Here is a 25,720-nt window from a genome sequence, read left to right as displayed (position 1 = left end):
GCCCTGCGGTTATGGTGTCATACCATGGTTGGTCCGTTTTGTTAGTAGGACCTTTGGGCCAGTTTTGTATGGTTTATACTGGCGGAGTTTATAGGGGGTGTAGTCTTGCCGTTGGACTTGATCTTAGCACCGGCCAATAGATAAGGTATGATCCTGGGTTGGTGGTATTATGGTCTGACCTTTCCACCGTATTGGTTTTGCGTTCCTGACTGCCCTGCTCTCGTCCGCCTTACAGTCCTATTAGTTTAAAAATAAATAAATACCGTCATTCATTCCAACTTTAATTTTGTGTCCGTGTCTTTATTTGGTTTGGAATAAAGGTTTATCCCAGGTGTGTTATTTGGGAAAAACTTCCCTGCTATGCATTTTAAGGGCCTAATCATTCAGGGTTTGCATTATAATACATTTTTGCATTTTCAAAACAGGACGCCAACTTTCCAGAAGCCAGCGAGAGGATAACAAAGTTGCAAGAGAGAAGAGCAAGAACAGGTAAGAGACAATGGCACAATCTGTCTAAATTTGAATGCTGGAGAATACACCTGAACATTCATATTCAGGAGTGTTCCTATACACATATATTCGGAGGGGGGGGGGGGGGGCGCTGCTGCGGCGGCCGTATTAGCCTAGGGCGGCCAGAACCCTTAATCAGGCCCTGGTGAGCTTATTGTATAATTTTAACTAAATTCTTTGCTTTTAATGTTTTTATTAGAAGTAGGTCTTTAGGCCTTTTATTTTTTTTGTACAGTGGTAGTACTAGCCATGAAACAGTGTGTATTATGCTGGATGTGTATGCTTTGATACTTTCTCTGTAAAACACATGTAATGCTAACTTTTAAGCTGCCTAATAACATAATGTCATTAATGCACTATGGATCACTCCCTTTATGAGATTTATATAGAGAGATAGGCAACCTGTGGCTCTCCAGCATATGTGGAACTACCAAGACAACCTACACCAGAAACTTGGCACCACACACAGGTCCCTCCCATACTTTATACAGAACCTCTCCCCAGCATAGAACACTGAACCCTATGGGAGCATGACGACGATCCAAAACATACAATATCACCCCATCTACAATTGTACTATGAAATGATGCCGTCGCATGCTACAGTGACATTGATCGCAAGGCTCACGGGAAACCGCTTGCGTTCCACCTGTCGTACGTCACGGACTCTTGAGATCTCGCGATAGTTTGCGCTCCGTGGGCGTTTCTCCTAGAAGATGGAGGCCTCCGGGTCGCTGATTGTTAACAACAAAATGAGAACCGGAATCGGTGGAATTGGCACTGGGAGTCCTCAACCGGGAAAAGGTCGAGAATATAACCGCAACCAGCGCAAGGACTCAGAGGTTAGCGTATGCTGTCTGTCAGTCAGTAGCTGTCTGTGTGTCCTTTCAGGAAATGTAAGGCAGAAATTCCCTGATTATTTTCAGGCTTCCTTAACTAAAATTACGTAGAGATTTCCATTATGAAAACTCAAAAGAAAATGTGAAAATAAGCAGTATAGTGATAATGAATCTATACCGCAAATTCAATAGGGATCACATTAATTAGATACATTAGCCATTTGGAATTTTATTAACATTTATTTTTTATAGAATGTTCATTCATCAGTATTTTAGAGCAATATTGCTTAGTATGTTAGAGTAATATTGCTATTATTCTAAAATACTTAAATTGTGGTGTAGTTAAATGAATTACTCAAACACTGTATAGTTTACAATAAATTCTCTTAAAACTTGTATTTTGGATATTCTGCTATTTAAACCTCTATACCTGTAATGTCAGAAGAAAATCCAATTGTTTTTATGCAGACTGTGAGCTTGTAATATCTCTCCCTGTGATGGAATACAGGAAATTGTATTCAATATAGTGAATACATTGTTACTGCTTGACACGTATAGCTATGAAACTAATATTTTGCATCCAAAGAAATGATTAATCACTGCATTTTCCTCACATTAAAATCTGTGTAGATTCTGCGTTTCAACCATGTGATCGTTTAACAGCTCCACATAAGAGTTTTGCAGCTCTACATAGACAGTAATAGTAATGGAGAGAGAAAGGTAGAGATTAAAATGAACCTTGTATGATATTTACCTTAGGCTAATGTCACACAAGTGATTGAATCACTGTTATTTTTTTCCCCATGCATTGCTTATTCACTAAATCACTTGTACTTATAAATTAATGGAGGCTGTGAACTACTGATTGTACAGCATATAGATGTTAGTTTTGAGCCTCCATTCATTACTATGCATCAGTGCTTTAGTGACTAAGCGCTGACCTTAAAAACTGGTATTTAAACAGGTGACATTAGCCTGTTGGTGAACAAGGGAGATGAGTAATAATAGACTATCTTGGCCACATCTGGCTTTAGGTATTTGAGATCTTACTAGTCATGTGGTAGATATTTATTCGGTATAAATGACATTGGCCTTATGCCATTGTATAGGAAATTTATAACTTTTTCCTTTGGACCTAGATTGACTTCAGATCATTGGTTCAATGTTAATTGATAATATACTACTTATTATGATGCCCACAAGTTATATTATTTGTATTGATATCTAACTTAAATAATATCCGCATATTTTAGTATTTTTTTTTTTTAGTGGCCAGTATATAATTGTCTTGCCAAAGAGAAAAAAACAAAACAAAACATGAAAGCCACACATTTTGGATACATCATTTGTTAAAAATAGTTGAAAGTAGCAGTAAATGTAGAAAAAGTAAATGTTACAGCTGTCCAGTGAATATACATAATATTGGGTCATTAAGATATGTCTTTCTCTGATATTGTTTGTAATACAGGCTCTTTAAACATGGCTTACATATTTGTGTGCATTTTGTTTAGTAAACTATTAAAATTGTATTTATATACATTGTTATTGTTGTTACAGGGTTACTCAGAATCCCCAGATCTAGAATTTGTATATGCTGACTCAGACCGATGGGCTGCTGAGTTATCAGGTATGGCAATAAGTGCAATTATTTGGTTTGTATTTCTAGAGTGTACATCCACATATATGTACGCTTGAGCCAAAGCTAATGTATACGTACCCCGTTCACCCTGACGACCCGGGTCTAGGCTCAGTGTGAATAGGTTCCTTGCATCTACCCGGGTTGGATGACCCGGGAATTAGACCCGGGTCTTTTACTGGATTATTCCCGTGTCCGACCCAGGTAGATGCCAGTCTGAACGGTGAGACCCGGGTCTCAACGACAAGTGTAAAAAAACACATAAAAACATTAATTAGATGTGATAGGTAGTATTTCCTCACACTGATGTCTGGCAGCTACAGGAGGAGATTACGTTATCCAGGCGTAGAGTCCTTTATTGCCGCTTTAAAAGCAAAAATTTTCACTCTGCCCGTTAGAAGTGACGTAACCTTCTCCTGTAGCTGCCGGACATCAGTGTGAGGAAATACTACCTATCATATCTATTAAATAAGTCAATATTTTTTTTTGCAGATCCGGGGTATTGCTGGGTTGGCAATGTGAAAGTGTTATCAGTCACCTGTAAAATAAGAACGTAATGATAAAGTGGCTATTTCCATACTAGTATTTATGGGAGGGGGAGCATACATGAATTTAATATAAGGGAATACATATTACAAATACATGCATTAGTATCAGAATTTAGCTGTTATTTATTCTTGTTGATTAAAATACATTTTAAAACATATATACAAATTAAGATGAATCTACAAAGCAGAATCAAAACAGTTTGGTTTATTTGTGGTAACTGAAATGTATTGATTTTGTTGATGAAAAGCACCTGTACAATAAACTCAATTTCTACTTTTATGTGTCCATTTTCTAAATGTCATAGAGTATGGTTTGAATAAACATAGGAAAGTAGTCAGCAGCTTTAATGTCCTGCAGGAACATGTTTTAAATAAAGAATACAGATGAAGAAATCAGTTGAGCTGGTGAATTAATGAATAGTGCATTCATTCTTTTTTCTTATATTAGAACTCTACAGTTACACAGAGGGCCCAGAATTCCAGTTGAATAGGAAATGTTTTGAAGAGGACTTGCGGTTACATGGTAGGTTATTCTCTGCTTTTGCTCAGTGAGGACGATGGGTTTGTGTTATGCCAGCATTATACTTTTCTGGTCATTGAATATATGTCTATGTTGCGATTAAACCTATTGAGTACTGTTATTTGTATGTATATGTACTTGTATTTGTTGTTTTAGTGCCCGATAAAACATGGACAGAGTTGGATGTGTCCCAGCAGCGTGCTCACACCATGCGGCTTCTGGATGCGTTAGAGGTCACAGCCAGGGAGAAAAGGCTCAAAGTCGCCCGGGCTGTTCTGTATGTAGCACAGGGTTAGTAGGAAACGCTGTAAATCACTGAGGACTATCCCTGTGTGTTTTTTTTAATTTTGTCATTCTACTGTTGCTCTTCATTTCTTTTAAATCTTATATATAATTTTGTGGTCATTCTGACAGTAATGCTTCATTTTATTTAGGTACTTTTGGGCAGTGTAGTTCTGAGGCCGAGGTGCAGACCTGGCAGCGACATAACATCTTTCTGCTTCTAGAAGCAGGCGCATTTAATGCACTGGTGGAACTTCTGAACATGGAAGTTGAGTGAGTATCAATAAAACGTTAATTGGATGAAGTTCATCTAGTACAAAACAGTTGAAGACTATGCAAACTTTGCAACTAAGTTCATCAGCCCATGTGCTAAGCTGAAGGTAGAGACCTTTAATTGGTGAAAGGGGTAAAAGTCCAGGTATCCTGTATTAGTTTGTGTATTGCTTTTTTTTTTTTTTTGGGGGGGGTGGAGGGATCACATAATTTGCAAACCCATATAAAAATGGTTACATTTTCCTTGAAATCTGCAAGCCTAGCACAAAAGGTTTTTATTTTATATTTTTTTGTGTTATAATTATTTAATATACCGAATTTGTTTTCTTTTTACTTTTTAATTTTAAACTCCGTTTCTTTTATGGTCTATTTTAATTGTTTTCTTGTTGACATTACTGCAGTTTGTTTGTAAAGACCTTAACTGCTTAACATTTACACATTATTTCTCATGTCTTAGAAACAGTGCGGCTTGTAGTAATGCTGTAAGGAAGCCTGCAATCTCTCTGGCTGACAGTACAGATCTTCGGTAAGTGGAAACTTTACTTGAAGTAGAATAATATGTCGAAAGCCTATTGTGTTTCTGGCTTTTTCTACATAAGGTTGATTGTCGCTGTTTGTTTTGTTTTAGTGTTCTATTGAACATAATGTACCTGATTGTGGACACATTGCGAGAAGAAGGTGAAACTGATAGTGAGGAGTGGAAAACCATTAGGCAGACATTCCGTGCAGAGCTAGGTAATAGTATTTACATAGGTATCCTGTACTGTAGCTTTATAGGATATAAGATGTTGCTGCAGTGTTCAGTGGCTGTTGATCAAGTCTCTATGATAGTCATGCTTGGACACATTCTGATCTACAGAATATGAATTCAAAAGTGGTCTGTATGCAGATCCCTAGTAGTGTCTGAAACTGTAATAATTCAAGTGAGATAATTTGGCAATGAGCTATCTGCTGAGAAAGGTGCAGATTGTTCATTGGATAGAAATGTAAAATACGGAATATGCTACCTAAGAGATCGGAGACTGTTGGTTGTATAGTTGAACATACCAGAGATCTGACTGTCTTCCAGATTTGCTCCTATTTACTTCTGTTTAATGGTGTTTCAATGCAGGATCCCCTCTGTATAACAATGAACCATTTGCTGTGATGCTGTTTGGTATGGTCACAAAATTCTGCAGTGGTCATGCACCACATTTTCCCATGAAAAAAGTGCTGTTGCTGCTGTGGAAGACAGTGTTGGTAAGTTGTAATACCTTTTTATGTGTTTCATATGATTGCCTGCATTTGTTTTCCTCATATGATTTTATCTTCACAGTGCACCCTGGGTGGATTTGAAGAACTGCAGAAAATGAAAGCTGAAAAGCGGGAGATCTTGAGACTACCTCCTCTCCCCGAAGATAGCATTAAAGTTATTCGCAGTATGAGAGCAGCATCTCCGCCAGCATCCGCTTCTGATCTCATTGAACAACAGCAGAGAAGAGGTCGGCGGGAACACAAGGTAAAGAATGTCGAGTCAGTTGGCTTATGCCAGTGATAGACAACCTGATACACTTCAGCCGCCACAACTTTACAAGCTATCACAAACAAATCTGACATCAAAGCAGTTAGGAGTTGGGGGGCTGTTGGTGAAGCCCTGGAGGGCTTCATGCATCCCTGAGCTGAGGCCACCTTTTGCCCATCATTTGATTATGCTGTACAAATGCTTACTAAAATGACAGCACATAGTGTAAAAAGGTGCATTGTTATAAAAATATTACATGTGTACACTAGTGTACTCCAATGCAGTGAAGAATGATCACATTTATGGAACAGCAATTGGAACAGACTCACAAAAGTTGGTTATTTGTGAACAAACCTAAAGAAGTAGTGAAGAACACTATAGGGCATAATCCGTTAGCCGCGGAGTGCCTCCGGAACGGTAGCGAAAGCACTGTGTGGCAAAGTAACATTGAGGATTTCTCCTCACCTCTCCTTTTCCCCGTGGGAGGGGGGGGGGGGGGGGTATGAGGAGAAATCTGTGATGTTGATGTACCGGAAAAGATGCGCAGCCGCGATGTTCGGTGCTAATTAAATATGACCGTAGATGTAAACATACCGATGAGAACATGATATGAATAGGTTGTGATGGATTGTTTGTCTTTATTTTCCAGGCTCTCATTAAACAGGATAACCTTGATGCTTTTAATGAGCGTGACCCCTACAAAACGGATGATTCTCGTGATGAAGAGGAGGAAAATGATGAAGATAACAGCCTAGAAGGAGAACCTTTCTCTTTGGAACGGGAAGAGGTGATGCCACCATCAGTAACCCAACCACCTGCCGATCGTCTTGCTTTACCGAAAGGTTTGCCTTGGGCACCTAAAGTAAGGTGAGACCAGAAAGGTGTATGCGATTAGGAATATATACTAGTGGATGATCTGTTATTTTTATTGAATGTATGTAATATCTTCCTTTTTATTTGTGCTTCTTTCTCTCAAACAGGGAAAAAGATATTGAGATATTCTTGGAATCAAGTCGCAGTAAGTTCATTGGATATACTCTTGGAAGGTGAGATCAAGGTTTACTTGTATGCTTTTATTTTGCTTCATTTTCTTCTTTGAAGTTTATATTGCTTTTTGTTACTTTATTTCTCTGTATCCTTTTCAATTCTGACAGTGACACTGATACAGTAGTTGGTTTACCTCGTCCCATCCATGAGAGTATTCGCACTCTAAAGTTGGTAAGAATTGAATAACTGTGTGTCCACTTGTAAAGTTGGCAACAGCAATGCTGCTAATCCAGATTAATGTGCAAGAGAACAGTAATATATTTTAAAATAACATGCTTGTTCCATTTGTTATAAAACCCACAGTGCAGGTGTAAGCATGAGCTTCTTAATTAACAAGAAGCAATCAGATCTTTAGTGAAACTAAAAGATATTTCTTTGAAATAATTGTCACGCAGCAGCAAGACACTTTGGTGCATCTTTTGGTTTGGAAACGTGTTGGTTTAGTTAAAAGTGTGTCTAGCAGTCAACATTTATGTAATTACTTAAATAGTCACAATCAGATTTGTTGTGTGCAATGTTTAAAACTCTCTAAAAGCCACATCCTACTTAACTGTAGCCTCATAGACTCCCCCCCCCCCTGTCCCCCAAGGTGTAAGTGCGCTGAGGATTAATCAACTTTCTTTGTTTGGCTTCCTTTTATTTTTCGTTTGTTAGCCTTTTTAGTTTAAATTATGCATAATTTGAGTTTCGCGTATTCTTAATAGCACAAGTACACATCTATTGCTGAGATCCAAATTCGCCTAGAGGAAGAGTTCTTGAGATGTCCACTGTCGGGGGTATGTAAAAACATAACATCTATTTTATTTGGGTTTTTTAATCTTATATTTTTCCTTTTAAATTTTACATCTTTTCTTGTCAAAATTAGGGGGAAGAGGAAGTTGAGCAAGTACCTGCAGAAATCCTCTACCAGGGACTCCTGTCTAGTCTGCCTCAATATATGGTTAGTGTATAGTGCCTCGGCCTGGTCATCTCTGTGCAGCCCTTGCAGTGTTATCACTACTGAATTGCATATAATATATATTTATTTATTTTTTGCTACATAGCGTTAATTTGGCTGAATGTGCCAAAGTGAAAGTTTGAAGCAAAAATTAACATAAATCTTGTTGTTCAGCACTCTGGTTAATTGGCTGGATCAGCTTATGCATGTTGAGCTTAAGAAGCATGCCATGAAGTGCTCTACAGTGGAATATATAAGGCAATTTTCATTTTATGTTTTTTGTAAAATAAAATGTAAAATTTTTATCCTTAAATTCTCTACCATGAACACTTGCCTGAGAAATATAGTTTATTATCCACTACCAGCCTCCCTCTTTTCGTATGCCTTTCAAACTTATGGTTGCACAGCTGGCAGTTTCATTTTCAGCGGGGATGGGGAGGAACAGCCGTGGCTTGGAGTAAGGCATCAGGGTTGTAGATATAATAGCAGCCATACTTACTATCCATGCAGCAGCTACTATATCTCTGCATGATTCCATGATGAGCGTCCTGCAGTGCCAATCTCTCACTCCCTAACCCACAGAAGACTATAGATCAGTGATGCCTAACCTGTGACACTCCAGGTGTTGTGAAACTACAAATCCTAGCATGCTCTGTCAGCTATAAGCTAGTTATCTACTGGCAAAGCATGCTGGGTAGTTTCTCAACACCTGGAGTGTCACAGGTTAGCCATCACTACTATAGATCATAAGAGAAATGGGTAATGAAGATTGTCAGCTGTGCCCCCATAAGTTTGCATAGCTGATTTGTGCCAAAGATGTTGTTCAAGCTGTGAGTGAATTAACCATATTCCTCCAGGTGTTGTGACTAAAGCCCTGTGCAGAGGTTAGAGGGGATATTCTTAATGAAGACTGAATGCAATAAATAATAAAACTGATACATTTTCTCTTCAGAGGATGAATATTATATGCTTTGATATTTATAATCAATACATTCGGTATTATCCTCATTTCTCCTCATGATAAATTAGAAAAAAAATCCATCCATTCACTTTATAACTTGGTTGTAATCCATTCAGATTGCCTTACTGAAGATCCTGCTTGCTGCTGCTCCTACTTCCAAAGCCAAGACGGACTCGATTAATATTCTTGCGGATGTTCTTCCGGAGGAGATGCCGTAAGTGATGCCTTGTGGAGAGTAAGTGTGTGTAGGATGGTTGTGGAGCTTAGCTGCTGCATGAAAATCTGGGATTTTTATGTACGTTGGCAGGGTCTTTTTTTTATCATGTCTTTGTGGTATTATTACTTTTAATAAAAGCTTGTCTTTAGTATTGATTGTTTTTTCGCCTACATCCTAATTTTCTGTTATAGAACCACTGTTCTGCAGAGCATGAAACTTGGGGTAGATGTGAATCGACACAAAGAGATTATTGTTAAAGCCATTTCTGCTGTGCTGCTACTATTACTGAAACACTTCAAGCTAAATCACGTTTATCAGGTTTGTTCGTCTTTTGATGCTGCTACCAATATGCTGGTTAATATGCTGTGCATCAATTTTAATTGATGACAAGGTGGGCCTTTTGTGTTCTATGATCATGTGTAGGTATGCCCACTTAATATCAAAAGCACTCTTATGTCAAAAATGTACTTTGCTTAACAGTGCCTAGCACAATAGCAAGGATGTGCTAGACTCCGTTTTATGCTATCGTCTGTACATACAGGCTATGTATAAGTAAACGCATAGAGTTGTGCTTGCCATCAATTTGCCTGTGAATCATATTTTTATTCCTCTTAGAGTACAGTCTGTTGTAATGACAATTATAATCTAACTTTAAGCCTAAATTCCCTTTAGGCAAATACAAATGTGGAGGCAATAGCAGTAACATGTCTTAATAGTATTTTTTAATAGTGAAGCCTGGTCATTTTTTTTTGCTTTGTATTCCATTACATTTATAATGTGCATAAAAGATTTCCATTTTTTTTTTTTTATTTTCTTTCTCCAGATGGAATATATGGCTCAGCACCTGGTGTTTGCGAACTGTATCCCTTTGATATTAAAATTTTTTAATCAAAATATTATGTCGTACATCACAGCTAAAAACAGGTAATAGAGGTCAGAGAGCAAAATATAATTACACTTCTCAGTATTCGTGTGCAATATTTTCTACATTTCTATTTCCATAGTATTTCAGTCCTTGATTACCCGTATTGTGTGGTCCATGAGCTTCCAGAGCTAACAGCAGAGAGTCTGGTAAGTCTCTGTACAAGTGAATTTATATGTGGACAAACTTAGTTTACTCTTACTAATGTTCATTTTTTTACACAATGTACGACCTACTTGTAGGAAGCTGGAGATAATAATCGTTTTTGTTGGAGGAATCTGTTTTCCTGCATAAATCTTCTGCGCATCTTAAACAAGCTAACAAAGTGGAAACACTCCAGGACTATGGTTAGTAGATAATGGGAGATATTTGCTTTTTAATCCATTTATTTAAAATGGACCTGTTACTATGTATTTGCATTTAATGTCGGAGTGAAAACCTTGCTTACAGAAGATCGCAATTTAATAGGAAACAAATTCACTCATGCAAAACATAAAACACATCTTGAGAAAGGGACCAGTACATATAAATATACAGCGTTGTACAATGTCCTGGTGCTAAGGAGTACCATTTTTGAACTGGGCACAAAAAAGAAGGGGTGAGACTGGAGGATACACAAGATTAAGAAATAGTACAGAGAAAAATAGTATGGAAATTATGTGGAAAGAGGGAGAAGCAGAGGGATGACAGTATAACTTGGGAAATTGGATAAGCTCATTCATTCTAGAGAATACGTGCAGCTCAGGAGAAGTCTTGCAGCTGAGAATAGGAAATAGAGTTGTGAATTCTTGTATTTGGAGAGCAGGTAGGGAGAGACATGAAGAGTGAAAGAAAGTAGGTTCTGCATTGTTGAATAATTTAAAGGTATTAACTGTATTACAAAATAAATAAAAATAAATTGCATTCTGGTGGTAAGAGGCAGCCAGTGCAATTAAGTAAATATAAGAACACTAGAATATAGATGCTTTTTAATTCTAAGGGTAATAATTGTAATCGATTATCATTTTATTTATAAAACGCCATTCTCCAAATAGAACTCTCAATCTCGGACGTTTAAACTTTTCTGCAAGGAGTCTTCCATGTTCATCTTCCATATGTTACTCCAGTTGATCCATGGGATATCTAATAAGTCTTCTTTGCTTTACAACGGCCTCAATTTGAAACCTTTGGATTCTGTAAAAATTTAGCATCTAGTTTATCTAATTTAGTATTGGATTGTTGAATATGTTAACTATTGTAAAAAATAATGCCTTTTAACTCCAGATAATTAACTAACCCCAGTTGGAAAGGAAGTGTAAAATGCATAGAGTATTATCTCACTGTAAAAGGGAGTTGTTAAAAGTCAAAGATGGCAAGTATGTTTCTTCAGACACTTCTGATGTAGCCCCCTCTCTTGCCTTGTTCCTACACACACAGTATTTTCGTCATCCACCATGCATACAGCATTGCACATTAATCTTCTGGAGCATAACACTTTAGACTTATTTTTTTTTTTTTATTTGAACATTATTCAGTCTTACTCTGTCACATTTCCTTGGTTGTATTTACAGAACATATACTGCTCTATTGATTAACGCATGAACATTCATATTCAAAACCGTTCTCTTTTCCTTACAGTCTTTTCTCATAGTATCATATCCATTGTTATCTCATCTAGTTCCAATTTTGTAATGGTTCCCCTTAACCTATACTCTGTGGGTGAAGGTACAGGCTTAACACCCCACTGGTTTTCCAGAACTTACCACTTTTCTAAAAATGTGATGTGCTGTTTCACGAGTGAACACTGTTTACGCCATTCCCAAACACGTCCGTGTCCCCTTCTGTTCCTTCTTAAGACTTATGCTATGTCCGCTTTAAAATAAATAAATAAAGTATTAATCCTTAGGTCACTTTTTTCCTCAGTACTTCATACTCCCAAGTTTCATTATTAGTTTAAACTACATTTTGTACTTAATTTTGTTCTTCCACTGTCACAGAATCACAATTTGTATCTACCATTAACATATTCTTTCCATAACCTCTCGTTATTTCATGCATCACCTTCCCCCAGTCCATATAGCAAATAGAAGTTGCTTTACCAATTCTTCTTTTTCCGATTGTTATTTATTATTATTCTCCGTTTCCTATTCCTTTGTTTCCTCATTTTATTTTTCCCGAGCTGTGTACCAGTTTCCTAACTTCTTTATTTTGAGTGTTTCTCTACATATTTTGTTTAATTTGTATATTGCTGTTCAGTTCTTTTGTATGATTCACACTCCTGTGCCCATATACCAATTTCTACATTTTCTTTATTTAGTTTGTATAAAAATTTCCCATACACTTTGCTTGACTGTATACCTGTTTCCCAGCCCTCTTCCAGTTGTAAGCCCAATTGCTACAGTTCTCTTGCCCCAATTAACTCGTTTCACATGCCCTGTAGAGCTATATCTGGTTAAGTCTTTCATTCTCTTTGTGTTTACCCCAATTTTTCCCCATATTCTCAATTTGAATTATACTATTCTTCCCAAGCCATATCTGATTAATTTCCACAGTTTGCTCATTTGATAGACATGCCTTTTTTTTTTTTTTTTTGTCGCTGCCCTTCAAGTGTATTCTCATTCCACAGTCCTAATTCTTTTATATAGTTTACACAGTCTTGTTTGAATAATTGTTTTTTTATTATATATGTATACCCATATAACCAGTCTATTTTAATTCACATCTATCATGTAAATTAAATCAGGACAGTTTTCCTGTCCTTATTCAAATTTATACCTTCTCAATCCTTCATTCAATTCCTATACCCATTTCCCGGACTATCATTTGATTCTTATTGGTGCCACGCCTATATCATATATATATATATATATATATATATATATATATACATTATATATATATATATAATATATATTTTTTTTTTTTCAGTTTGTACACTTGTTTCCTCAGTCCCTTATTTAATTTTATATACTAGTTTCCCTTGTCTTTCATTTGCATTGTCTACACTTCTCCAGTGCTTTCAGTTCCTATACCTGTATTTGATTTTTTTTTTTACCCAGGTATTTGATTCTTATTCCCATTTTCCCAGACCTCTACTTGTTATGTGTACCCTTTTCCTAAGTGCAAATTTCATTTATATCCATGTTTCTCCAGTCGCATTGAGTTGTATATCAGTGTCCTCTAGCCTTATTGATATATTATGTCTTTTCCCAGAACTCTATTCAATTCATATACAGCCTTTATTTTGCATACCGCTTTTCCTGACTCTATTCAATTCTTCTACCAGTTTTTCTAGCCCTTTATTTCCTGTATATGCCAAGTTTCCAAGTTTTAATTCATTTTTATTATTTTGTTAATATACCTGTTTTTTTTCAGTTTGTAAACCTACAAGTCTTTCACTTAATTTGTTTATGTATTTTATTTTGTTCATTTGCCTGTCTCCTTAGTCCAGTTCTCAAACTCTGAGCTCTAATTCGTTTTAAGATTCAGCTTCATATTTCTGCATTCAAAATACATTTATTTACTGTATGTGTCCTCTGATTTACTTTCTTCTTGCCTTTTTATTTGCAATTTATAATCCATATTTCCATCCATCTGTCAATATTTTGCCCTGAGAATCTACATTTCTCTTCTGTAGTCCAGACCGTTATTTCTGACCCATTTATCCCATCTGTCATACTCTCTTAAATTATGTTTTACTCTAATTGAACATAATTTATAACATCCAGATGCAGATGAAATAATTGCATAATGAATTCACTTTTGAGATGGGCACAATCTAAAATAATAACACAGTGTTACGAGCCGCGGCAGTGCCCAGCCGCCGCGACTCACTCACCCGCGTCCCGGCCGTCGCCATGGCGACCGGGACGTCATTTCCGGCCTTCTCCGTTCTTTTGCAATTATGGTTTCCACCCCAGATCTAACTCTTTGTATTCACTCCAGTCCGTTGGTATCCAGGAGATCCGTTCCACTGCCAGGGATCTCAGAGTTGTCTGGAAGAAAGTACATTCATCTTTAAAACATGCCTCACTTATTGCAAAAAAAATTTCGGACCGACACCGTACCCCCTGCTCCCTTAAGGTTGGCCAGAAAGTCTGGCTGTCTACAAAAAATATCAGGCTCAGACAACCTTGCAAGAAATTGGGCACTAAGTTCATCGGGCCGTTTCTTATCATCAAGCAGGTGAACTCCGTCGCATTTAGGTTAAAAATTCCAGGCTCGTTAAGAATTCCAAACACCTTTCATTGTTCTCTATTGAAGCCAGTGCTTTATCCTGGTCAAGCCCAGTCTTCAAGTGTGCCTAGGAGAGGTCCCAGTGGGCCACAAAAATTCGTGATTCAAAAGGTCCTTGATTCTAAAAATGTTCAAGGACAGGTGCATTTCCTTATACAATGGAGGAATCGCGGATTAGAAGAGCGATCTTGGGTTCCGCGGAGACAACTCCATGCCCCAAAGAAACTGAAGGAGTTCTTCAAAAAATTCCCTAGGAAACCAGGATGTCGGGGTCCCTCGACCCCTCCTCAAGGGGGGGGTACTGTTACGAGCCGCGGCAGTGCCCAGCCGCCGCGACTCACTCACCCGCGTCCCGGCCGTCGCCATGGCGACCGGGACGTCATTTCCGGCCATAACCCGGCCGTTGCCGGGGCAACCAGCAGACGCTTCAGAGCTGCGTCCCGGCAATAGGAGGAAGCCGGGCGCAGCGATTCTACAGCCTGTGGGCTAATTAATAGGGGCAGATCATAGGAGGCAATTACAGGCATTAGCCTGCAACTGTGCAGGCCAGGGACAAGCCCTGATTGGCTCTATTAGTGACTGCTCTATTAACCTGCAGGAGTGTGTTCAACCTGTGATTGGTTCAGCTGGGTATTTAAGGCAATGAGGTCTGCTGCCTCATTGCCGGTTATAGCTTCTGTGCTCCAGTCTGCTGACCTGCTTGTTCCAGTTCCTGTATCCTGTATCTACGTTTGACTTCCCGTGTATGACCCTTGGCTTCGTATTGGACTTCGCTTGTGTTTCCTGTGACCCTGATCCTTGGCTTGTTTACCCGTTCTGCTACTTTGCCTGTGACCTCTGACCTCAGCTTGTTCATCATTACTGTTACCTGCTGCCGGCCTTTGACCTCTGCGTGGACCTGACTCTTCTTGCCTGGGTTCTCCCCAGCCGGTACACACTTCACGACCCTCTGTCAGTCTGCAGCCCAGTCTGTCCCCACCATCAGGGGCTCCAGTGAACACCTGACTGGCAGAGTAGACTCCGGGTTGTGTTGTGCCGGCTGGAGGGGTTCCTAACATTATAACCGGCCCACTCACGGAGACAAGATTAGGATGGATGCAAGTGGATCCACACCGTCTCCGGCACAAACCCTAGCAGGCCATGTTGAGTCTTTGTATCAGATGATGCAGGGATTGGCTGAGCGTATGTCTGTTCAAGAAGAAGCCACAAAAGCTTCACAATCTCCTCCAGATCCCATCTGTGAGCCCAAAATGAATTTACCGGATCGGTTCTCCGGAAATAGAACCTTGTTTCGGAACTTAAGGGAGAGCTGCAAGCTCTATTTTCGGATGAGACCCCGCTCCTCCGGTTCAGAGCAGCAACGAGTTGGGATTATTATTTCCCTTCTACAGGGTGACCCCCAGTCTTGGGCGTTTTCTTTGCCACAGACCAGTCCGGCCATGCAGTCCGTAGACTCCTTCTTTGAGGCATTGGGTTTACTGTACGATGACCCGGATCGAGTGGCCTCCGCGGAAGCTCACCTACGGTCCTTGAAACAAGGCAGACGGTCGGCAGAAGAATACTGCGCGGAATTTCGTAGATGGTCACCTGACAGTGGATGGAACGACCCTGCCTTACGTAGTCAGTTCCGTGTCGGCTTATCTGAACAGATTAAAGATTCGCTAGTGCAATACCCGTCTCCTAGCTCTCTGGAGGATCTGATGCACCTCTCCATTAAAATTGACAGGAGATATAAAGAGCTGAAAACTGAAAAGGAAACGTCATCACCTCCATCCGCCTTCGTTCCTATCTCCCAGGATGGTGAGGAACCAATGCAATTGGGAGCATACCGTCTTTCCTCTGAGGAGAGAGACAGGAGACGGTCACAAGGCTTATGTTTATATTGTGGCGCAAGAGGCCACTTCTCCCGTTCTTGCCCAAACAAGTCGGGAAACGAGCATGCCTAAGGAACGAGGGGAGAGTTCACTTAGGTCTACAAATTGTCTCCCAGAAAAATGCACTATTGGTCCCTGCACAGCTCACGTTCAGTGCTCGTTCTACGAAACTATCAGCCTTCATTGACAGTGGAGCTGCTGGCAACTTCCTTGACATCGAGTTTGCCCGCTCTGCTGGGATTCCGCGGATTAAACTCCAATCTGCCATTACGGTATGTGGCTTAGATGGTAGTCCGTTGCCAGGAGGCAAGATTACTTGGGAGACCCCACCACTACAGTTGAACGTTGGCGCTCTCCATTCGGAATCCATAGTCTTACGTCTTATCGAATGTCCATCGGTTCCTTTAATTCTGGGCCACCCTTGGCTATCCTGCCATAACCCCGTCATGGATTGGGCAAAAGGAGAAATTGTCCAGTGGAGCCCCCATTGTACACAGTCTTGCTTGACACTACCTCTACGTATTATTCAGTCTATTCCGGAGCAGCTCCCTTCTCAGTATCATGACTACTGGGATGTTTTCTCCAAAAAGGCTGCTGACACACTACCACCGCACCGCAATTTCGACTGTGCCATTGAGCTCATTCCGGGCTCTAAATTACCCAAGGGACGCTTGTATCCTCTCTCCGGTCCAGAGACCAAATCCATGCAGGAGTATATTGACGAAAACTTGGAGAAGGGCTTCATCAGGCCATCCAAGTCCCCAGTAGGAGCAGGGTGTTTCTTTGTACCCAAGAAGGACGGTGGACTCAGACCCTGTATCGACTATCGAGGGCTGAACCTTATTACGGTTAAGAACACCTACCCCCTTCCCCTCATCTCCATTCTTTTTGATCAATTAAGAGGAGCCACTATCTTCACAAAAATTGATCTTCGTGGAGCCTATAATCTCATACGTATTAGAGCAGGTGATGAGTGGAAGACGGCGTTCAACACGCTCTCGGGCCATTACGAATACCTGGTCATGCCGTTTGGCCTGAGTAATGCTCCTGCCGTATTTCAGGATTTGATTAATGAGGTGTTACGTGAGTTCCTGGGACACTTTGTTGTTGTTTACCTTGATGACATCCTCATATATTCAAAATCGTTGTCTGCGCACCAGGGTCATGTCAGACAAATCCTACAGAAATTACGGGAACATCACCTCTACGCGAAACTCGAGAAATGCGAGTTCGAGGTCCAGAAGGTATCCTTCCTCGGTTATCTAATCTTCTCAGAAGGTTTCTCCATGGACCCAACCAAGGTCCAAGCAATTCTGGATTGGATTCAACCGAATAACCTCAAGGCGGTCCAGAGATTCCTGGGATTCGCCAATTACTACAGGAGGTTTATTGGCGGCTTTGCTGATATCGTGGCTCCTATTGTCACCTTGACCCGCAAAGGAGGTGATCCAACTGTTTGGTCACAACAGGCAATAAATGCATTCAAAACCCTGAAGAAAGCTTTTGTGTCTGCTCAGGTTCTCAGACATCCGGATCCTAGGGTACCGTTTGTTCTTGAGGTAGATGCTTCTGACGTCGGTGCTGGGGCTGTCTTGTCACAAAAAGACCCCCAGACCCACCGCTTACATCCATGTGCCTTTTTTTCCCGTCAGTTCTCATCAGCGGAAACCAACTATGACGTGGGAAACCGAGAATTGCTGGCAATTAAATGGGCCTTTGAGGAATGGCGACACTGGTTGGAAGGCGCTGCACACCAGATCTCCGTTATAACGGATCATAAGAACTTACAGTATATACAGTCAGCCAAACGTCTGAACCCCCGACAGGCTCGGTGGTCGCTGTTCTTCACTCGGTTCAACTTTATTATCACCTATCGTCCTGGTTCCAAAAATATTCAAGCGGACGCCCTGTCTAGAAGTTTCCTGGCACATCATGCTCCGGTCACCTGCTCAGAGCCTATTGTTCCTGTGTCTATGATTCATGCCGCATTAACTCAAGATTTGAGCTGTACCTTACAAAGGTTCCAGAGGTTGGCTCCTGATAACACTCCGGCAGGATGTTTGTTTGTCCCAGTTCATCTAAGGAAGACAGTCCTTGCTGAGGCACACAACAGTCGGACTGCTGGGCATCCTGGAGTCTACAAAACACTGGAAATCCTTTCCCGTACTGTATGGTGGCCGTCTCTGTTTGCTGACGTCAAGAGTCACGTCCGGTCCTGTGAAGTTTGTGCCAGGAACAAAGTTCCCAGGACTCGCCCGGTAGGTCAGTTAGTTCCGTTGGCCGCCCCTGGTAAACCCTGGACCCATCTGTCCATGGACTTTATAGTCGATCTGCCACCCTCTGCGGGACACAATACCATTTGGGTCGTGGTAGACCGGTTCAGCAAGATGGCACATTTCATTCCACTCACTAGGCTGCCTACTGCTCGAGATTTGGCAGTTTTGTTCATTCAACACATTTTCCGCCTCCATGGACTCCCTACAGACATCGTCTCCGATCGGGGTTCCCAGTTCATAGCGCAGTTCTGGAGATCATTCTGTACCCTCCTGGGAATCAAGGTCAGTTTATCATCTGCATACCACCCTCAGTCAAATGGGCAGACTGAAAGGGTTAACCAGTCCTTGGAGAAGTTCTTGCGATGCTACATATCAGAGTTCCATGACAACTGGTCCTCCTTGTTGCCCTGGGCAGAATTTGCCTGTAACAACTCCTGTCACTCATCCACGAAAACCTCTCCGTTCTTTTGCAATTATGGTTTCCACCCCAGATCTAACTCTTTGTATTCACTCCAGTCCGTTGGTATCCAGGAGATCCGTTCCACTGCCAGGGATCTCAGAGTTGTCTGGAAGAAAGTACATTCATCTTTAAAACATGCCTCACTTATTGCAAAAAAAATTTCGGACCGACACCGTACCCCCTGCTCCCTTAAGGTTGGCCAGAAAGTCTGGCTGTCTACAAAAAATATCAGGCTCAGACAACCTTGCAAGAAATTGGGCCCTAAGTTCATCGGGCCGTTTCTTATCATCAAGCAGGTGAACTCCGTCGCATTTAGGTTAAAAATTCCAGGCTCGTTAAGAATTCCAAACACCTTTCATTGTTCTCTATTGAAGCCAGTGCTTTATCCTGGTCAAGCCCAGTCTTCAAGTGTGCCTAGGAGAGGTCCCAGTGGGCCACAAAAATTCGTGATTCAAAAGGTCCTTGATTCTAAAAATGTTCAAGGACAGGTGCATTTCCTTATACAATGGAGGAATCGCGGATTAGAAGAGCGATCTTGGGTTCCGCGGAGACAACTCCATGCCCCAAAGAAACTGAAGGAGTTCTTCAAAAAATTCCCTAGGAAACCAGGATGTCGGGGTCCCTCGACCCCTCCTCAAGGGGGGGGTACTGTTACGAGCCGCGGCAGTGCCCAGCCGCCGCGACTCACTCACCCGCGTCCCGGCCGTCGCCATGGCGACCGGGACGTCATTTCCGGCCATAACCCGGCCGTTGCCGGGGCAACCAGCAGACGCTTCAGAGCTGCGTCCCGGCAATAGGAGGAAGCCGGGCGCAGCGATTCTACAGCCTGTGGGCTAATTAATAGGGGCAGATCATAGGAGGCAATTACAGGCATTAGCCTGCAACTGTGCAGGCCAGGGACAAGCCCTGATTGGCTCTATTAGTGACTGCTCTATTAACCTGCAGGAGTGTGTTCAACCTGTGATTGGTTCAGCTGGGTATTTAAGGCAATGAGGTCTGCTGCCTCATTGCCGGTTATAGCTTCTGTGCTCCAGTCTGCTGACCTGCTTGTTCCAGTTCCTGTATCCTGTATCTACGTTTGACTTCCCGTGTATGACCCTTGGCTTCGTATTGGACTTCGCTTGTGTTTCCTGTGACCCTGATCCTTGGCTTGTTTACCCGTTCTGCTACTTTGCCTGTGACCTCTGACCTCAGCTTGTTCATCATTACTGTTACCTGCTGCCGGCCTTTGACCTCTGCGTGGACCTGACTCTTCTTGCCTGGGTTCTCCCCAGCCGGTACACACTTCACGACCCTCTGTCAGTCTGCAGCCCAGTCTGTCCCCACCATCAGGGGCTCCAGTGAACACCTGACTGGCAGAGTAGACTCCGGGTTGTGTTGTGCCGGCTGGAGGGGTTCCTAACACACAGGTCTGCAAAAAAAAATTTTGGACAGCTGTTTTGGTTTAGTTGACTGATTTCTTCTTTTTTGGTGCGCTGAATCCAAAAATGACAGCCGTTTTGTCCTGGGACGTCAGATTTTCGAACAAACGGGTGGTCATCGTTTAGAAAAATCTCTTAACGCAAATATTTTATTTACATGAAAAATATTAATTCATTTGCACAGGTGACGACAAAATTAACACCACACTCAAGTAGATTGCTTGTGAAATGGTCTTTTTTTTAAACTCTAAACTCCTTTTTGAGCTTTTCCTCTTGTAGGTGGCTTCCGGAAGATCCCTGTACAACATCCAGCAGTAGTCAGCCATCATCGTAACACTCCATTTCCCTTGATACCTTCTTTCCATTTCTTTTATATCTTGATGAAAATGTTCTCCCTGCTCCCAAATTTTCAGGAAAATAGTCAAGGTGTGAGTTGAGAAAATGGACTTTTAAGCTCATGGAGCAACCAAGCTTGTGGAACGCTTTCAGCATTGTTTCCACCATTTCCTTGTAATTTGGGTCCTTTTGGTTTCCCAAAATGTTTATGACCACAGTAAAGGCAACCCACGCTTCTTTTTGAGTTTGAGTCATTGAACTGATGAAGTCTTTGTCGGATATGAGTTTTCTAATATCCGGGCCAACGACAACCCCCTCTTTCTGGTTTGCCTCCGTTAAACCTGGAAACTTGGATCCCAAGTAGTTGAAGCATTCGCTATCTTTGGGAAGTGCCTTAACAAATTGCTTCATTAATCCTAATTTTATATGGAGTGGTGGTAATAAAACCTTCTTAGGGGGTACCAATGTATCTCTGAGAACATTCTTTTCACCAACAACTAGACTTCTTGGTGGTCAATTTTTTGGCTTCCAGTGATTTTGTCGGTCTCTACTGTCCCATAAACATAGAAAACAAGGGTATTTGGTGTACCCAGCCTGTTGTCCCAGCAGCATACACAATACTTTTAAATCCCCAAATACCAACCAGTTTTGGTTTTGATAACCCACTTTCTTGAGTACCAACTCCCAAGTTCTCATAAGTCTCCTTCAAGTACACCGAAAGAGCAACAGGAATGGACGCATAACGGCCACCATTGTGAAGTAAAACTGCTTTTAAGCTTCTTTTGGAAGGGTCAATGCACTTTCTTAACAAAATCTGTAATATTCAACTGCTGCTTTTTCACCATGAACTCTCCACATATGAAACAAACTATCAGGCGAATTTACACACTTTCTTGGAGGCATTGCACTAATTTTGAACCACACAGACAATAGCAGGATGACGACTGAAATGAAATACAAGATTGTGGAGGAATCAGAGAAAAAGTTAATGCATGAAAGAACATGTCCGGGCAGGTCCTAGCAAGCACACTCAACAATGCAGTGATCACAATCAGGACCAATAAACATGTATTTTCATGTTTTTGGGAGCACTGGCAGTGAAAATAAATTTGTTTTTCCATGTTCAGTTTTTTTTCCCCCAAGTATGATGAATTTGAAATTTAGTGATTTCCAGCTACCTGTTTGACTAAGGCACATTTCGATTGTGAAAAAACCTGACGTCCCAGGAAAAAACGGTGGTTATTTTCGAATTCAGCGCACCAAAAAACATAAGAATCGGATAAAATTATGAAAACAGCTTTTTGGTTGCAGACCTGTGTAATTATTATTACTCTCTCCCGATAAGAGTCAAAACATTTTACATTGTTGCAGAGGGTGAGACAGCCATCTTGGACATGCATAGCTGCTATTCTATGAAATCGTTCACATCAATCCCTGCCCCATTCAGGTTCACAGTCCAAATTACCCACACACATTAGGTGCCAATTATCTTACCAATAAGTTTTTGGATTATGTGGGAGGAAACTCACTCAGAACATATAAACTCCATACAGATAGGCCCAAGGTAGGAATCGAACCTATGACCCCCAGTGCTGTGATGCATCAGTGATAACGCTGCACTAAAATAATTTAGTAGCCTTGCTTCACAGAGTATTTTTAATTAAGCATAATATTTGTATGCATTTTTTCAACTGATTGTCTTATTTGCTTATGTTAATTTGCTTCTTTACTAGATGCTTGTGGTTTTTAAGTCTGCCCCCATCCTAAAAAGAGCTCTTAAAGTTAAACAAGCCATGATGCAGCTGTATGTACTTAAGTTGCTGAAAGTCCAGACAAAGTACCTTGGACGACAGTGGAGGAAAAGCAACATGAAAACTATGTCGGCTATTTACCAGAAAGTCAGGCATCGCCTCAATGATGACTGGGCATATGGGAATGGTATGAAATATAAAAGCTTGAGTGTTAAAATTAAATTTATTTCCACTGTCACAAGCTCTATTTAAATGTGTTTTGTTTTTTTCCCCCTCTTTTGCCATAGATCTTGATGCACGTCCCTGGGATTTTCAAGCTGAGGAATGTGCGCTTAGAGCCAACATTGAGCGCTTTAACTCTCGGCGATATGACCGAACTCATAGGAACCATGACTTCCTTCCTGTGGACAATTGTCTTCAGAGTGTGCTGGGTCAACACGTGGAGCTGCCAGAAGACTTTCAGATGAATTATGACCTGTGGCTTGAGAGAGAAGTGTTTTCTAAACCAATATCATGGGAGGAGTTGCTGCAATAATTCACTCTAGCGTAGGTGATGCAGCTTCATTTACCCACCAGTATGTAGAACACTATTTACAATCCCAAATGTTCATGGTCAATGGCAGACTTCTTCTAATACTGTAAAGAAGGACCTTCACTTGCCAAGATTTCCTACAAGAAGTCTACATGATTACATTATCTTTTAAAATCAAGGAGGCCAGGAATTGAAGACCCTTTTATATATGTATTGTTCTACAAAGTCAAATACTCCAACCTTTCATTCTCTTCAAATGGTCTTATTGCAGCATCAACATGTGTCGAGAAAGGTGTTTAACTGCCCAAAGCATAGATGCTACAATAAAGATTAGTTCCAGCTAAAAGTACATTACATTGTTGTGACCCTTGTGTAATGCACTTGGCTGTCACTGGTCATCTAGGAAACATAAAATTCCTGATCTAGAGTGCATATAGACATTAAGCTATAGTCTCTGTTGTGCAGTCACATTCCTCTTGACTATATTTTATTTATAGACAAACAAAAAGTGCTTTTATAATTGTATTTCTGCATTTACTTTTAAATGTAATATTTCCTCTAGTGTAAAGTGTTGCACAAATGGCAACATGGAATTATGTGTTTTCATCTCTAGTGCTCTATCTAGTATTCTATTATGGTGCCATCCCTTTTAGAGATGAGCAGGATAATTGATGTGACAAAGAATATAACTGAGTGTTCCTGAAGTTGCTACATTGCATTGACTCCATGTATGGGATCTATTATCCAAAAAGAGAAAAAAGTAAAAGACTTCTACCATTTGGCGATCATGTTATACTCTCAGGCTTACATTATGAAATGCCTTCTCCTATAGACAAAGTGAGTAGCACTGCTAAACAATTTAATAAGGAGGGAATGCCAGGGGCAGTGTGGGGACATTTTCAAAACATATTTTGGGATATTTCAAGCATGGTGCCTCAAATAATAGGAAAAATCCCATGCATTTTAGATAATAGATCTCATACCTGTATTTGGATATTCATGAAGTTGTTCTACAATGGTGTTAAATAATAATTGAAACTGGTATCTGGCAAATAAAATAGTTTTTATATAATGCAAAGTACTTTCCACTGCATAGACACATGATGTACTTTCTATTTAGATTAACCTTGAAGCAGCTCTTTCATTATGCAACAAAAGAAAGAATGGCATTTTAAGTTCAATTTTGATCTTTTATAACAAATCGCTGTATGTGTTCTTCATTATTTTACATTTTTTCTAATGTTGGCATATTGTGGTGATGGAGCCGCAATTGTGAGTGGGTAATCTCGGTGGGAAATTAATGCTCATAGCGTTTAATCGCCCAGTGATTTCTGTCCTGTACCCTTCAATAATAAGCAAAGAGGCTGTGCCAAGCGAAAAATCTTACCCAATCCATCTGTACCTGGATCTGGCACTCGGCCGATGCATGTATAAAAACCTGGTCATCGTGCCATCACTAGAAAGCTTATGTCATTTATTTGGGTAAGTCATGTGTCATATGTCAAAAAGTCCAGCAATTTTAATTTTTTTTCTGTTTTTATTTATTTGTGGGGCGTTGTTCAACTGCACCATCTGATAGTTCGTATAACAAGTCATGCAATAAAATCATTAATTCTACATAGAAACAGAACAAAAACATACGAGGTTGACAGAGCAAGTGCAGACATGAGATGGTGGGAGTTGCATTGAGTTTGTGAGGCCATTTGGTCTTTCCCCTGTCCCCCTCTGAACTTTTCAGAAGCTCCCTCTAGGAGCGTAAGATTAAGTGCCTGGGGAAGATTGCTGCTCTCCCTAAGAAAAAGGGAGCAAAAGTTCCTTTTCCTTTGGGTCCTGACTCCCCAAGAGCACTTTTTTGCACTAAAGCAATTGGTGAAGAGAGCACATACCTTAGGCTTTTAACAAAATAACAGTTTGTTATCCAGGATAAAATTATTGCAAGACAAGGGGATGTTAGAGAAAAATATGGCTATTTACTAAAATACCTAATATCTAAATGTTTGTATAATATAATAAAACATGCATATAAGCTGTAAGGCAAATAAATAAAGAGGCTTTTTATACTTTTAAACACAAAAACCCAATAAATGTGACCTATCTGCTCTGTCCTTGTTATGCAAATCTAAATGCTGTGTATTTGTGAAACGAGGAATGCCAACCCCTTCAAATAGAATATAAAAAACAGCTGTAATTATAATTCTCAGAGGTGAGAGAAACTAGAAAACAGTGGAGTGTATTTAAATTAATTGAATTATTGAATTGTTTATATAAAGTGTACTGTGAATAGGTTTACATAAACAAGTTCTCACACTACCTGATTTGTATTGACACTCCTGTTTATAGTGGGAATAGAGAATGTGAAGGTAAGCAATTTGATAGCAAGAATAAAATATTACTGACTCATGATATAGATAAGCAACAATGTTGCAATAATGTAAGCTAATTGCTGCCATAGGGAAAGGTATGGCAATTAAAATCATCTGCAGGTTTTTAAAAATAATGAAAATATATAAAATCTAACAAACAATGTATTTAAAAGTATAGAAATATGGAATATCTTATGATCCATTTCTTAGAATATAATAAAATGACACCTATAATAGGGATGGTTCTAAAAAAAAATTGACATTGATTTCTGGGGTACCTATACTCATGGGCTTGTCTCT

At 40.3% G+C, this 25,720-nt stretch overlaps 1 protein-coding gene across 1 annotated transcript; it reads left to right on the top strand.

The window, feature by feature from the left end:
• The first annotated feature begins 1,120 nt into the window (after positions 1–1,120).
• Positions 1,121–24,129, top strand: STRIP1 (striatin interacting protein 1). Its single transcript, XM_075195924.1, has 21 exons — positions 1,121–1,351; positions 2,906–2,975; positions 3,981–4,055; positions 4,209–4,343; positions 4,487–4,607; positions 5,065–5,133; positions 5,236–5,342; positions 5,719–5,846; positions 5,923–6,105; positions 6,758–6,975; positions 7,089–7,154; positions 7,263–7,326; positions 7,860–7,931; positions 8,021–8,095; positions 9,170–9,267; positions 9,462–9,588; positions 10,094–10,194; positions 10,275–10,341; positions 10,435–10,539; positions 22,508–22,712; positions 22,813–24,129. Exons 1-21 carry the CDS (start codon positions 1,226–1,228, stop codon positions 23,058–23,060), a joined length of 2,460 nt encoding a protein of 819 aa, XP_075052025.1. The 5' UTR covers positions 1,121–1,225; the 3' UTR covers positions 23,061–24,129.
• Positions 24,130–25,720: the final 1,591 nt, after the last annotated feature.

This window comes from Mixophyes fleayi, chromosome 2 (genome assembly GCF_038048845.1).
Source record: "Mixophyes fleayi isolate aMixFle1 chromosome 2, aMixFle1.hap1, whole genome shotgun sequence".
Classification (NCBI taxonomy): domain Eukaryota; kingdom Metazoa; phylum Chordata; class Amphibia; order Anura; family Limnodynastidae; genus Mixophyes; species Mixophyes fleayi.
This window is presented reverse-complemented; position numbering and strand designations above follow the sequence as displayed.